This window comes from Tursiops truncatus, chromosome 20 (assembly GCF_011762595.2).
Source record: "Tursiops truncatus isolate mTurTru1 chromosome 20, mTurTru1.mat.Y, whole genome shotgun sequence".
NCBI lineage: Eukaryota > Metazoa > Chordata > Mammalia > Artiodactyla > Delphinidae > Tursiops > Tursiops truncatus.
The window spans coordinates 216,311-230,618 of NC_047053.1; the positions used below are offsets into that span (position 1 = coordinate 216,311).

The 14,308-nt window shown below is 59.4% G+C and overlaps 1 protein-coding gene and 1 long non-coding RNA gene across 3 annotated transcripts; one reads left to right on the forward strand and one right to left on the reverse strand.

The window, feature by feature from the left end:
- Nucleotides 1–382: 382 nt before the first annotated feature.
- On the reverse strand, nucleotides 383–12,080 carry LOC141277421 (uncharacterized). The gene is made up of 2 exons (XR_012328817.1): nucleotides 7,909–12,080; nucleotides 383–7,553 (listed from the first exon to the last, which is right to left on the reverse strand). It is a non-coding gene; the product is annotated as an uncharacterized lncRNA (long non-coding RNA).
- Nucleotides 5,639–14,280, forward strand: NATD1 (N-acetyltransferase domain containing 1). 2 transcript variants are annotated; one of them, XM_033848411.2, is made up of 3 exons: nucleotides 5,639–6,076; nucleotides 12,075–12,193; nucleotides 12,978–13,469. In XM_033848411.2, exons 1-3 carry the CDS (start codon nucleotides 5,971–5,973, stop codon nucleotides 13,059–13,061), a joined length of 309 nt encoding a protein of 102 aa, XP_033704302.1. In that variant the 5' UTR covers nucleotides 5,639–5,970; the 3' UTR covers nucleotides 13,062–13,469. The 2 variants fall into 2 exon arrangements, with proteins under 2 accessions (XP_033704302.1, XP_033704301.1); XM_033848410.2 differs by lacking the exon at nucleotides 12,978–13,469 and adding an exon at nucleotides 13,476–14,280 and having other exon boundaries at nucleotides 5,827–6,076.
- The last annotated feature ends 28 nt before the right edge of the window (nucleotides 14,281–14,308 follow it).

The window sequence follows — 14,308 nt, forward strand, 5'->3', positions numbered from 1 at the left end:
CTGGGCTCTCTCACTGGCATAACCTTTTTCTCTGAACCCTTCAGCATGTGTCCCTGGAGAACAAATACATTTTCCTCGTAACCACAACACGATTATCCCACCTAAGAAAAAAGCCATCATGCCACAGACACCTAATACACCCGCCACCTTCAAGTATCCCATTAACCCCGCATGTTTTTTATGGCTGATTTTTTTTTCAAACCAGGATCTGACAAGATTCACATATTCTACTTGGTTTTATCTCTTTTTTCCCATATATTTTTTTTTTGAGCCGCGCTGAGCGGCATGTGGGATCTTAGTTCCCCGACCAGGGATCGAACCCGTGCCCCCTGCAGTGGAAGCACGGAGTCCTAACCACTGGAACGCCAGGGAAGTCCCCACATTTTTTTTTTTTTCCCCACATTTTTAATTTTAAAAAATTTACAACTCCAGGGCTTCCCTGGTGGCGCAGTGGTTGAGAGTCCGCCTGCCGATGCAGGGGACGTGCGTTCGTGCCCCGGTCCGGGAGGATCCCACATGCCGCAGAGCGGCTGGGCCCGTGAGCCATGACCACTGAGCCTGCGCGTCCGGAGCCTGTGCTTCGCAACGGGAGAGGCCACAACAGTGAGAGGCCCGCGTACCGCAAAAAAAAAAAAAAAATTTGCATCTCCAGAAAATGGGCCAGAATCCTGCAATGAACGTGTAGACGGACGTTACCTGCCAGACCCTCTGTCTCCCTCTGCTAACCTTTTACGAGCAGGCAGTAGCCACGTGTAATTGTGCAGTTAGTCAGTTGCCATCATTTGAGCATTAGGAGGCCTCGCTTCATTTCTTCTTTCCAGCTCTCACTGAAACGTCAGAAGACCCGCCAGGTTTCCCACGTGAGCTGTCAGCCCCAGTGGGGGAGGCAGGGCAGGAAGCCCCACTTTGCCACACTCCGCACTGACCCCTTTTGCCTAGCACCCGCCTGCCTTCCCAGTCCCTGCGCCATAGCAGGCCTGGGCCCGCCCCCATTGCACTGTTGGCCCCGATCTACCCCAAGGGCCTCAGGGCCTCCGGCCGTCTAGGGAGGTCCTTGGCCAGGCCTGCCCGGAGGCCCGACCTGTCCTCCACCTGAAACATCAGCCCTGGACTCAGCCTTCCCGGGTCCGAGTCCTGGCTCCACCACCTCCCCCCAGAGAGCTTCAGCGGCCCCTGCTCTCGCTCGATGGACCCTGGCCCCTCACGGGGGTGAGAGAGAAAATGAGACCTTGCCCGGAAGCACCCAGCACACACCCAGTGCAGTGAGATCCTGGCGCCTGACCCGACGGCCCAGTGACAGGGGCCGCTCAGAGGATCATTGTCTCCTTAAGATGGAAGAGCCGCAGTCGTGACAGAGGCTGTATTTAGAAATGACTCAAGTGCCTGACAATAAAGGGCCGTGGGGCGGGGGGGCTGCCAGGGCCTTGTCCTCTGCTACTGACGTCATGGTGTCCACTCAGCGGATGACCACACACTGGGCGGAGGGCGGGTCCTCGGCACGTGCTGGCACTGACCGGGCTGCAGGACCCATGGCTCAGTGACAGGCTTCACTTTGGGTTTATATGCTAACTTTGGGGTTCAAATGGGAAGAAAGAATATACATTTGTATTTACTTGGGTTTATGTGTGGAAAACTGGAAAAAATTCATGACAAGTGAGGATGCTTCCCTCTGTGAGGCGGGGGAAGATGGGAGAGGGAGGTTGAGTGTCCCCTGGGGCTTGTGTACATTTTGTTTTAGTTTTGGAAACATGTGACTATATTACATAATCAAAAATTAAATATAAGAGTATTCTTAAAGAATGATTCTGTGGTTTCCTATCTATTAACAAAGGAACTTGCTCACATTATACTGTTAAGTGGGAAAAAAGACTACAAAACAGTGACTATGAGTCCACGTGTGCTGGAGGAAACACTGCCTGTGTGTAAAGAGCTCACATGAGCAGTTTTGGTGCCTTATTTGCCGAGTTCCAGACTCTAGAACCAGGGCACTTGCTCCATACAAGGAAGGAAGGAATGACGTCGCAGGAGGAGAAGCCACCCGGGAGGACACGCCACCCCAGGCGTGGACCTCGGAGGGGCTCGGTCTCCTGGATATCTTCCTGATTATTCGGAAGATTGTAAGTCAGGCCCCTCGTGCATCCACTAGGCAGGAAGGACAGGAGAGGCTCTGTCCCAGGGTGGAGGCGGGGAGGGGGCCGCTGGGCGGGACGGTGAGCTCCCCGGGGAGGATGTGGGGCTGGTGAACAGCACGGGGTCGGGGCTCATAAAAGTGCTTTACAACTGGGTTGTGATGCAGCTGCACGGGGTACACATTTGTCAAAACTATAAAAAGGGGGAATTTTTGCTATATGTAAACACTACCTAAAATGTTTTTTAATAAAAGAAAAAAACACAGAAACAAACACCACAGCCACGATGGGTACGCTGGGCTTCATTTTATAATTCTCTCTACTTACATATGTGTTTGAAATTTTCCAACATTAAAAAACAAACAAACAAAAACCCTAAGATCCCTGGTCTGTTCAGAACCCTCCCACGGCCCCTCCTGGCTCAGAATAAAAGCTGGAGACGCCACATGGCCTCAGCTCCACCCCAGGGTCTTTGCACTGGCTGTTCTCTCTGCCTGGACCAGGCTCCCTCACTTCCTTCAAGTCTTTCATTAAAAAAGCCCGGTCTGTAGAGGTCTGTCCTCGATACCCCCTCTGAAACCTCTCCAAAGGCACCTCCTCCCCTCCCCCCGACTGAGTCTCCCTGGGCCCTTGTCTCAGTGAGACGGACCACGGATTTATTTCCTTCTTGGTGCCTCTCCCTCCCCTAGAATGTCAGCTCCTGAAGGGCAAGGAGTTTGGTCTGTTTGTTCACTGGGTGCCCCTAGAATAGTGACTGACACACAGTAGGTGCTCAATAAATATTTGCTAAATGAATTAATGGCTGACTGAATAAATGATACCCTATGTACAATACATGGGACCCGGTCTCCGTGTGGCCCCACCAAGCCTTGGCCATTGGGGCTTTCATGACCCAGGGCCCATCTCCCCAGGACTGCTGGGACCCAGCTTTGCTTTCTAACTTTGGGGGGGGTCACAGGTTCATTCAGGAGCCCCCTCCCCAAGGCTCCTCCATGACCAGCATGCTTTGGTGTTGAAAGATAGAGGCAAGTCCTTTCAACTCTGTAAAGACTGATTGCTTGCTTTATTCTTTGATTGATCCACTGCCTGTTCCACAAAGGTTTTCTGCAAGGTTTAAAGACCCCAACGAGATAATAGACATTTAAAACTAGGACAGAAAGAAGGGAATCAAAAACAGGGAGGATCCTGGGCTCTTATGGTGGACTTGGTGTGCCCTCGGCCCTGCCAGGAATCTCCCCTGTACCCAGGAGGACTGAGGAGCTTCGATGAGGGCCTTCCAAGGGAGGTGATGCTTGGACAGCAGCGCGTGCAAAGGCCCAGCATGGGAAACGGCATAGCCAGTTGATGGAATTTCCAGTTGATGGAAACTTCTTCTGGCTTCCCCACACCACTCAAGTTTATTTGGAGACAAAGAAATCACCTGAGACACACACAAGATTACGTCTTGCTCAGGATTGCAGCCAGCCCTGACTCAGCTCAAGTCAAGACCCCCTCTGACCCCAGGATCCTCTTCTATCTCCTTGTATGTTATGACTCACTCCTCAGCCTTGTTTTGTTTCCAAACTCTGTGACACAACACACACTTATTTTTTTTAAATCTGCTAGGATAGGATATTCTCAATAAATATATCTGACAAAGGACTAATAACCAGACAAGAAAAAGAACTCCAAAACGAAAAACAAACAAACTTAAACAGGCACTACAAAAGTAGATATCCAAACGGTCAAGGAGTGGATGAAAAAGGTTCACCGTCATGGGTCATCAGGGGAATGCAAACTTAAGCCAGTGAGCGATGACTTCACACTCATCAGATGGCTAGAACTAAAGGGACTGACAGCACCAAACGTAACTCTCAAAATTGTCGGCAGGAGTGTAAAAATGGTACAACCACTTTGGAAAATGGCCTGGCAAGTCCTCATAAAATTCAAGGTACACTGACTACAAGACGCAGCCACCTGCAAGGAGCACCATGTTCAAGAATGTCCACAGTACGTTTATTCGTAACAGTCAGAAACAACCCAAACGCCCATCAACAGCAGGCGGCTAAATTGTGGAATATGTACACAATGGAATACTACTCAGTGATGAAAAAGATACAACCACAAGGATTAACCTCACACATAAAATGTTGAAAAAAAGAAACGACCCTGAAAGTGCAGACTATATGATACTGTTTACATGAAGTTCTAGGAAAAGCAAATTAGTCAAGGGGTGGGGCACTGGCAGGAAGGGGGAAACACAAGGGTCGGGTATCTGGTATTGGGCAGTGGTCACGTGGGAGTGACGTCATGCTTACACCTTCATTAACGAACTAGTAAAACCTGCAGTCACCTGACTCGGTGGGCTGCTTCTGATCTGAGCAAAGCTGGGGGTGGGGAGGGGTTGTCCAGTCCCCTTTCAAAAAAGTAGTCTGGTCCTCACACCCCCAGTCCTGTGTGTCCTCAAGCAAGTCCCTGGAACTCTTGGGACTCAGTCCTCCCCCCCCCCGCCCCGCCTTGAGTGGCTCCAGGGATCTCCAAGGCGCTTCCCGCGCTGCTGCCTCTGGGGTAGAGGTGGCATTTCACCGGATCCAAAGCAAGCAAGGTGACCTCGCAGATCTCCCCGGGCCCCTGTCCTCCCGGTGACAAGGGGTTAAGCGAACCTACTTCCCAGGCTTCCTTGGGGCTTTGCTGAGGCCAGGCACACAGCAAGCGCTTAATAAGTGGTGGCTGCGAGGAACTTCCCTGCTGGCGCAGTGGTTGAGAGTCCGCCTGCCAATGCACGGGACACGGGTTCTAAGCCCTGGTCCGGGAAGATCCCACATGCCGCGGAGCAACTAAGCCCGTGCACTACAACTACTGAGCCTGTGAGCCACAACTACTGAAACCCGCGTGCCTAGAGCCCATGATCCACAGCAAGAGAAGCCACCGCAATGAGAAACCCGCGCACCCCAAAAAGTAGCCCCCGCTCTCCACAACTAGAGAAAGCCCGCGGGCAGCAACGAAGACCCAACGCAGCCAAAACTAAATAAATTTTAAAAAAACAACAACTGGGGGCTTCCCTGGTGGCGCAGTGGTTGAGAGTCCGCCTGCCGATGCAGAGGACACGGGTTCGTGCCCCGGTCCGGGAAGATCCCACATGCCGCGGAGCGGCTGGGCCCGTGAGCCATGGCCGCTGAGCTTGCGCTTCCGGAGCCTGTGCTCCGCAACGGGAGAGGCCACAACAGTGAGAGGCCCGCGTACCGCAAAAAAAAAAAAAAAAAAAAAAAAAAAAAAAAACAACAACTGGTGGCTGCGAGGGGACGGTGAGAATTGCCCTACAGGTCGTCACGTGTCTTTTTTTTTTTTTGCTGTACGCGGGCCTTTCACTGCTGTGGCTTCTCCCGTTGCGGAGCACAGGCTCCGGACGCGCAGGCTCAGCGGCCATGGCTCACGGGCCCAGCCGCTCCGCGGCATGTGGGATCTTTCCGGACCGGGGCACGAACCCGTGGTCCCCAGCATCGGCAGGCGGACTCTCAACCACTGCGCCACCAGGGAAGCCCCGTCACGTGTCTTTGAGAAGGGGTCCGTGCGGGCCCCAAAGTCTCCTGCCAGCTGAGGCCAGAGGCCCAAGGGCCCAGGCGCGAAGCTGTGAGCGGCGCGGCGCCTTTAAGAGCCAAACGGAATGCACCAAAACAGAGCGGCCGCGCGCTTACTGGCCGCGCGCTGCACGTGACCGCACAGCTGATTTCCTGCCCCCCTTTTTGTTGCTGCCGCCGCCGAGTGTCAGTTTCTGCGCCGCCGCCTGCGGTCGGCCCGCTGTGCGGGTCCGCGCGCCTCTCGCGGAGCCCGCCGCGCGCCCGCAGCCCAGGTCCCAGCGCCCATGGCGCACTCGCCGGCCGCCGTGCCGCCGGGCGCGCCGGAGCAGGGCTGCCCCATCCGCGTGGAGCACGACCGCAGGCGCCGCCAGTTCACCGTCCGGCTCAACGGTAACGCGGGGCCCGGCCCGCCCCCGCCTTTTGTCTGCGCGCCGCTGGGCTGGGGGCGCACTCGCGGGCCGGGTGGAGGCGGGCTGCCGGGAGAGTCGAGCCCGCGCCGGGCGCCCGGGGTGGAGAGGGCCCCGGGGAGGTGGAGGCAGGCGCCGGGCAGCTCCGATCCCGCCTCGGCCCCGGGGAACCCGCACCTGCTCGGCCTGGCTGTTTTCCGGGCTGCTGCCGAGGTCCTGGGGACCGTGGTGAGCCACCACCTCCCCTTTCCCCGATGTTCAATGGCTTCTGGCTGCACCTGGGAACCTTAGCTTTTCTGCACCAAGGGGATTGGAAGAATCCTCTGGGCCGACCCGGGGCTGACAGACAGAGGGACTTCTGCCTGGAAGGGGCAGGGGGTGTAGAGGGATGGTGTCGCCATCAGACCCCAGAGGCTCTGGGACTTTGGCTAAGTTGCTTCATCTCTGTGCGCTCCAGTTTCTCCATCTCTACAATGGGGTTAACCCCAGCGCATAACTGCTGGCTGGTGGTAAGGACCAGATGCCCCAGTAAGAGTAAGATTCAGAACAGCGCCTGCGGCAGGTAGTAAATGTTGGTGAACACTGACTGGGTATTATTATTATTATTATTATTATTAATTATTTTGGCCAAGAGGTGCAGCATGCGGGATCTTAGTTCCCCCACCAGGGATTGAACGCGTGCCCCCTGCAGTGGAAGCACTGGAAGTGCAGAGTCTTAAGCACTGGACCGCCAGGGAAGTCCCTGGGCATTACTTTTTAAACCAGAAGCAACGTCAAGTCCTCATTTCCTGTAGAGAAAGGTTCCACCACTTACTAGCCCACACTCCCTCTGCCTAAGAGATCTGGGGATGGGAAGTGGAATTATGAAATGGAGGAGTGAACTTTCATCCCTGTGTCCCACCCCTTCTGCCTTAATAACTTTTTCTTCCCTCCCAGCTGGGCCCCCTGTGGCAGTGTCCAAGCTGGAAGGGTCCTTATGGGCCACTGTGCCCATTTCTGAGGAGGGAAGGGGAAGGCTTCCTGAGGTGGGGGGGATGCGCAGAGCCTGGATGGGGTCCTGCTTGGGCCCACTCCTCCCACCTGCACTTGGACAGCCGGGAGGGGCTGGGGCCTGGAGCGCGGACCTTCCTCAGAAGCCCCCTTTGGGCTGTGCTGTGCATTGAGCTGGGCCCAGCACATCCCTGTCACAACATCCCTGTGACCTGGACATCACCACCGCAGCTCAGGGGAGTGAGCCGAGGCCGGTGCAGGGGAGGAGCGCAGGCCGGAACTCAGACACGCGTCTTTCCACCTGGAGGCATGTACTTCCACCGCCACACTGCCTGCAGTGGCCCGGCTGGCTGGCTGGCCGTGACTCTCCGAGCCCCGCTGCTCTCGTTGGACGAGGCCCCATGGCTTTTCAAATCCTCCTTTTGAGGCTCCAGAGAGGCCTTAGATTCCCTTGGGGAGCTCAGGAGGCCCTAGACACTCAGAGAAAGAAGAAAAAGGGAATGTTTTGGGTTTTCCTTCTTTCTTTCCCTAGTGAGTACAGCCAAAGGACACCCCTCTAGACTTGGCTGTGGTCAGAGCTGGATGTGACCAGCCATCTTTCTAAACTTGCACCTCTGTTGCCTACTGCTCATTTGGCTAACCGTAAAGTGGACCGGGATCCCCAGCCATGCCCGGGAGTAGCTCCTTGCCTGCCTGCGAGACGGGGGCTGTGCAGCCAGGCCGGACCTGGTCTGGGTGTATATGGGGGGCGGGGAGTCATCTGTGCCCAAGCCCCCACCCCGCCTCAGCTGGGGAGGGGAACGGCTTGCCGTGGTGTCTCCTAACCTGCAGGCAGTTCCCGGAGGCCAGCTCACTGCGCCTGTGAGAGATGTGGGCACTGAGGCCGAGAGGCAGAGTGGCCCTGGGGCTCCAGGTGCAGGTGTGTACCGGCCATCCCCTGGCACAGCTGGGCTGAGGAGCCTCCAGCAGCCTCCAGGTCTGGGGAGGGAAGAGGTTTGAGCAGCTGTGCGCATTCAGTCCTCAGGAGGCCCCACGCACAGGGAGTCGCTTTATCCTCAGCCTTGTTGGTGGGGGGTGGGGCGTTGTCCAAACTGCTCTGCCCATTTTACAGAGGAGGAATCTGAGGCAGGGAAAGTGACTGACGTGCCCAGGGGCTTGCACCTTGGAGGTAGAAGAACTAGGATTCATTCCACAAGTGCTTGTTGAACACCTACTGTGTGTTGCGCAACGTTGTTGTAGGTGCTGGGGGCTCCTGGGACCGACCGTCTGGAGGCAGTGGACGAGAAAGTGTAGAGTGTCCTAGAGAGCAAGGCTGGTGAGAAATAAGGTCGGGCGTCAGGAAAGGGCTCTTCTTTGTTTTGGCTGCGCTATGCGTCACGTGGGATCTTAGTTCCCCCACCAGGGATCGAACCCTTGGCCCCTGCATTGGAAGCGCAGAGTCTTAACCATTGGACCACCAGGGAGGTCCCAAGGGCTGTTGTTTAGAGTCAGGTGTCTGGGACGGCCGCCCTGGGAAGGAGGCAAGGAAGGGAGCTATGGTGGGAACGGCACTCCACGTGGAAGGGGCGGCAAGTGCAAAGGCTCTAGGATGCCTGATGTGTATTGGGAGCAGCAGGGACGAGAAGACGGAGAGGCCGCATAGCAGAGGACGTCAAGAGGTCTTGGGGGCAGGTGGTGCGGGGCCGTGGAAAGCATTGTGAGGACTTGGCCTTGACTCCGGGTGAGGTGGGTGCCTGGGAGGGTCCTGAGCAGAGGGCGGGTGGGATGTCCTGGGCTCCCTCTGGCTGCTCCGGGGCAAGACAGGAGCAAGGATGGCTACTGCTCTGGAGCAGGCGGTGTGAGAGGAGGGGAGAAATCCCAGCTCCTGGATGGCTGCTGAAAGAAGCGTGGATGGGTCTTGCTGATGTGGGCTGTGAAAGAATGCAGGTGTCCAGGCTTGTCTGGTCCCCAGATCCAGGGTCTGAAAAGCTAGCTTGTATCACCATTTCATCAGTGGGGAAAGCGCAAAGCCAGAACTGAGCTCCCACCCCTGGGCGGCCCCACCCTTGGCCTTTGCTTTCCCCTCTCAGCCAGCGCCGAGTGTCCCACTTGCTCCAAGAAGCGTCATTTGGGGGTCCTGGAACCCAGCGCCTTCCACATCCTCCCCAGCCCCCACTTTGCAGATGGGAAGACTGAGGCCCTGGGGGCAGCAGGGCTGAAAGCGCAGCAGAGGCCTCCTACGTTCAGATCCCAGTTCCCGGGCAGGAGGCCCCTGCCCGAGCCACGTTGTGCTCCCAGGGCACCCTCATGCCCTTCGCGTCCTGGGATGCATGCTAGAGCGGGTCCCTGGGCAGGGTGCCTGGGGGGGATGGGACCAGCTGGGCCTGTGGGTGGGCTTCCTGGGCGGCCCCCAGGGTCTGCCCTCTCACGCTTCCCAGCTCTGAGCCACCAGCCCATGGCCCCTGCCCACAGCAGGCTCTGCAGGTGGAGATGCCCAGAGAAGCCAGGCGGTGCCGCCCGCCCTGGGCTCCCTCGCCCAATTGTCGTTGACCAGCTACGTCCCAGAGGGCACAGAGAGCCTGGGGTCTGGCTTTGCCTCTGCCTCATCGCCTGTATAACAGGCGTTTTGATCTGCCGGGCCTGCTCTCGGAACTGGTGCAGGCAGGGCGGAGACGGAGGGAAGGTCTCCTCATTTGCCAGGTTGCTTTAACTTTTCTCAAAACCAGTCACAGCCCATGATCTCGACGTGACTCTCAGGAGGGAGGTAGCCGCTGTCCCAGACCTAGTGACGTCTGAGGTCTCCTGGCAGAGCTGGGACTGGAAGCCGGGGCCCTGGCTGGCTCCATGGCCCCCACATGGCAAGTACTGGCCCAGCCCGGAGAAGGGCCTGGGGTCCAGCCAGGCTGCCACACGCGGAGGCTGTGGGATCCACGGACCCAGATGCCGGGGATGGGGTGGCCGTGGTGCCCAGGGGGGCAGGTCAGGGGGTTCTCCGGTGGGAGGCGCCAGGCAGAGGGAGCACCCGACCGAGGCTGGGTGGACGTGAGGGGCCACGAGGAGGCCCCTGAGCAGAGGACGGACGGGATGTGACTCGGCTTCCACGGGGGACCCAGGGGCCGGCGGAGGTATGAAGTGGCCAGATTCCGGGCATGTTTTGAAAGCTGTTCCCACGGGCCTGCCGGAGGTCAGAGCAGAGGCTGAGAGACGTATGAGAAGCGCCTCGGGGGGTGGCCGTCTCCAGGCAGCGTGGGGCAGTTGGCACTGGGCAGCCTCTGCGGTCACTGAGGCCCAGGTGGTGCAGGGCTGTCCACTGGCGTCTGCCTCCTCCGCAGCTCAGGGAGGTGTGGGGCGGGGACAGCGTCGCGCCCTGTCCCTCACACGCAGCCACGTCTGCCCCGCGGCCCGATGCCCTTCTGCTCCTCTCAGCCGCAAGACCCGGGGTCCCCAGACAGCTCCACACATGCCGAGCTGCGCCATAGCCTCTCAGAGCCTCGGTTTCCCTGTTTGTCGATGGGGCTGTGAGAACCCTGCCCATCTTGTAAGGTTCTCGTGAGGATTGGTGTGTGCAGGGGCTGAGTGGCCCCAGCAGTGTGAGCTGCAGCTGTCCTGTCCCAGTGTCCCCAAGGGCGTGGGGTCGGGCTCCAGGGAGGTACTGGGCGTACAGCAGCCACGAGCCGGCCTTCAGCTCCTGCTGTGTGTGTGGCACAGAGAACAGCAGGAGTTTGTGGGGCAGGTATTTCTTGGGCATCTGCTCCGGGCTGGGCACTGGGGATGTGGTGGTGACCAAGCCCCTGGGACCACCAGGAGCTGACGGAGTGGGAGGGACAGAGAATCCCCCAGGCCATCCTGGGATCTGGTCCATCTGTGGCCCAAGTTGTCACTCAGGAATGCTGAGGGAGGCGATGGGTGAGCGAGTGAGCAGGGACCCGGAGAAGGCTGACAAGGGCTCCAGACCCTGCCCCCTGTCTGCAGGGGGCCTCGGTGCAGAAGCAGAGGTCCGCGCAGTGCCTGTGAAGTCCCCACGTGGCCTGCTGCCCTGCGTAAACATTCTGCCTCGGGGCCTTTGTGCTGGCTGTGCCCTCTGCCCACCCCTCCCCTGCTCTTCCCTCAGACGTCTGCTGCTCCCCAGTTACCCCTCAGCTCAGAGGTTTCCTCCTGGGAGGTCTCCCCTGGCTAAATGCCCGTCTCCCCAGGCCCAGATTATTTTTTCCTTCATACACTTGAAACTTCCTGAAATAGTAACCCATGGAGTTGTCCTCAGCTCCTGAAACAGTGTCTGGGGCTCAGTGAACTTTTGTCAAGGGGAACAGGTGGACAGATGGGTGGATGGGATGCCTGGGCAGGTAGATGGGCAGGCAAATGGGGGCCGGATGGGTGGGTGGGTGTGTGGTTGGATGGACAGACAGACAGGCGGATGAGGAACTGAAGACTTTGGTTGGAGGAACTCCAGTTAAATGTTTTTCCAGCAGGAAACCAGGGTAGACCAGAGTGCCAGGCCTGAGAGGGCATGAAGGCCAGTTTGCTCTCCCTCTTGTGCCTGGCGTGGCTTTCCTGTGTGCCCCTCCTTCTGCCCTTCCCCAGGTCCGGTGGGAGGTCCTGCTCTCTTGTCTCTTCAGGCTCTGGTTTAGTTGGCGACTTGCTGAGCTCTGCTCTTCATCCAGCGCTGGGGCTCCCAGTCCCTCGGGCAGGTGCTCCGGTGGGGATGCAGAGAGCTGAGCTTTGGGGGGCGCCGGGGGCCCTGGGATGCTGGCTGGAGGGTAGCGGGAAAGGCCCACGCGGGGCTCGGTATGTTCGGTCGCTGTTCTAAGCATTTTACGGAAATTGCCTCATTTAACCCTCCACACACTCTAATGAGGAATGTTCTGTTACATCCATACTTTATGGACGCGGAACTGAGGCGCAGAGAGGCGATTCCAGACCCAGCTCCTCAGCCGGGCTCCAAACGCCTGCGCCTCCAAGGCCCAGGCCTCCGTGCCGGCTCGGGCCTCACCCGCCAACCACCCTCCCCACAGGGTGTCACGACCGGGCTGTCCTGCTCTACGAGTACGTGGGCAAGCGGATTGTGGACCTGCAGCACACGGAGGTCCCCGACGCCTACCGCGGGCGTGGCATCGCCAAGCACCTGGCCAAGGTAGGGGCGTGGGGGCTGCCCCCCACTCACAGGAGACCACGCCCCGGGGGCCGGGCCCCGCCCTCCAGCGGCTGCGGCCGCCTCGCCCCCTTCCCCTCCTCTCCGGGCCAGGCCCCGCCCTCCTCCAGCGGCTGCGGCCGCCTCGCGCCCTTCCCCTCCTCTGGGGGCTGGGCCTCCGGGCCCCCACCGCCGTACGCACACACCTAACCGGCGCCGGGAGCTCACTGCCGGGACCCCGTGTATGGCACGTGGTAGGTGCTCCGTGAACCCTTGCTGAACAGGTGGGCAGACATTGGAGTGACTTGGCTCTTGCCCCTGCGTCCCCAGCCGCTAGGAGAGCAGCTTGGGCTTCAAGGGCCTTTGACCTGGAGCAGAGCTCGGCCTTGCGTTCCCCTGACGGCTGACGGGGCCTAGCCCCTCCCCCTGCTGCCCCGTTGCTCCCTCCGCCCCCTCCCCGCTGGCCCCCGGCGGGGGACAGGTGTCTTTCAGTAGCAGCTCGAGCTGGCCTATGGGCCCACCCCGTTACAAGCAAGGAACCCAGAGTTGCTACCTGGGTAACAGGAGAAGGGATCTGCCAGGGGTGAGGGCGCTTATCTGCAAAATGGGAGAAGAGCCTGGAATCCTGTCACTAGAGGCTCTCGGGTTGAAACCCGGGGTCAGGTGTGGGCCGCTGGGGGGTGGCCGGAGGGTCAGACGGGCGACCAGGAGCCCAGGCGCCTAGTCAGCCCTCGGCCTTTGTCATCAGACCCTCCAGCTACACCCAGACTGTGCTGTACTGTTTCAGCAAACGTTTATTGTGCACCAGTGTGTGCAGGGCACTGGGGCAGGGAGGTGCACCAGACCCACCAGGACGACAACTGCACGCTGACATCCCCACCCCCGGCTGCTGCTCTTGGGATCCCTGTGAAAACTGAGTGACCTCTGCCAGGGGCGGAGGGAGCCCCGGGCGCCCCAACCCAGCCCATAGGGGAGGCTCCTAGAGGAGTGTCCAGTGAAGAATTAGAGGAGAAGAGGAGTTTGTTGGGCACCCCGGCTCGCTGTGGAGACGGGCGGGCAGCGCTCTCCCAGGGCGGATCCGACCCTGGCCCCTCTCTTCCCTGCCTTGTTCCTCCGGCAGTTCGCCAGAGCTTCCTGCCCCGACTTCCCGACTGTAACGGGGGTGGTGGCAGCACCCCTGGCTCCATCGCAGACCCGAGGGAAAGCCCGGGGCCTGAGGGGCTGGGCCTCTGAGCCGAGGTGCCGCTGGGGGCCCTGACCGCTCTTCTCTCTGCCCGGCTGCCAGGCCGCTCTGGACTTCGTAGTGGAGGAGGACCTGAGAGCCCATGTCACGTGCTGGTACATCCAGAAGTTCGTCAAGGAAAACCCCCTGCCGCAGTACCTGGAGCGCCTGCAGCCGTAGCCCCGGCCCCGCGGGGCCCGAGCCCGCCCACCGGACCCTCCCTCCGGGCCTCGCCCCGGCCTCTGCGTGCTCTCAGGAACCCTGGTCCCCACGGGGACAGACTCAGAGTTATTTTTGTAAGGACGTTTGTCTGTGGCCGTGGCCCAGCTGCCGTGGCGAACGGGGCCCGGCTGTTCCTGCTCTGCAGACACCGTGAGGGCCCGCGGTCAGGACCGGAACGCGGACAGGGGCGTCCCTCTGGTCTTTCTGGGTCCCACCTGCTGCTCCCCGCTCCGTGATGGGCAGGGGGGCTGATCTGGGGCCCTGCCAACATGCCCAGGCCGGGTCGTCTCCGCAGATGAGGAGCCACGAGGAACCTTGTGTGCCAACTGCTGGGGGCGTCGGGCCAAGCACGCGCGCACATGTCTCCTTACTCCTTGCAACGCCCTTCAGCTCTGCAAGAGGCAGGCCCCCCGTGGCTGCCCTCCCCCTTCCAGCCCGAGTATCTTGGGGGTCCCCGCCCCTCGCTGTGGCTGAGCTTTCTCAGAGAGGGCCCTTCCGAGCTGGGGTAGGAGGGAGAAAACCGTCCTCCACGAACCAGCCGCACCACCCAAGAGGAAGAAGTAGTTCTGCAGAGGGATTTCCTGTGCAGCCGCCAGACATCAGAGCGTCTTTGCCTTCCTGCGAGCTCGTGGCCCGTCAGGAGTCCTGGGGCCCCTCCCGGACCAGCCTTCCTG

Excerpts from the sequence above, each read along its gene's own strand:
- NATD1 (XM_033848410.2), top strand. The coding sequence starts at position 5,971 with ATGGCGCACTCGCCGGCCGCCGTGCCGCCGGGCGCGCCGGAGCAGGGC. Across the intron at positions 6,077-12,074 it reads GTTCACCGTCCGGCTCAACG|GGTGTCACGACCGGGCTGTC; the intron begins GTAACGCGGGGC and ends CCCTCCCCACAG. Across the intron at positions 12,194-13,475 it reads TCGCCAAGCACCTGGCCAAG|GCCGCTCTGGACTTCGTAGT; the intron begins GTAGGGGCGTGG and ends CCCGGCTGCCAG.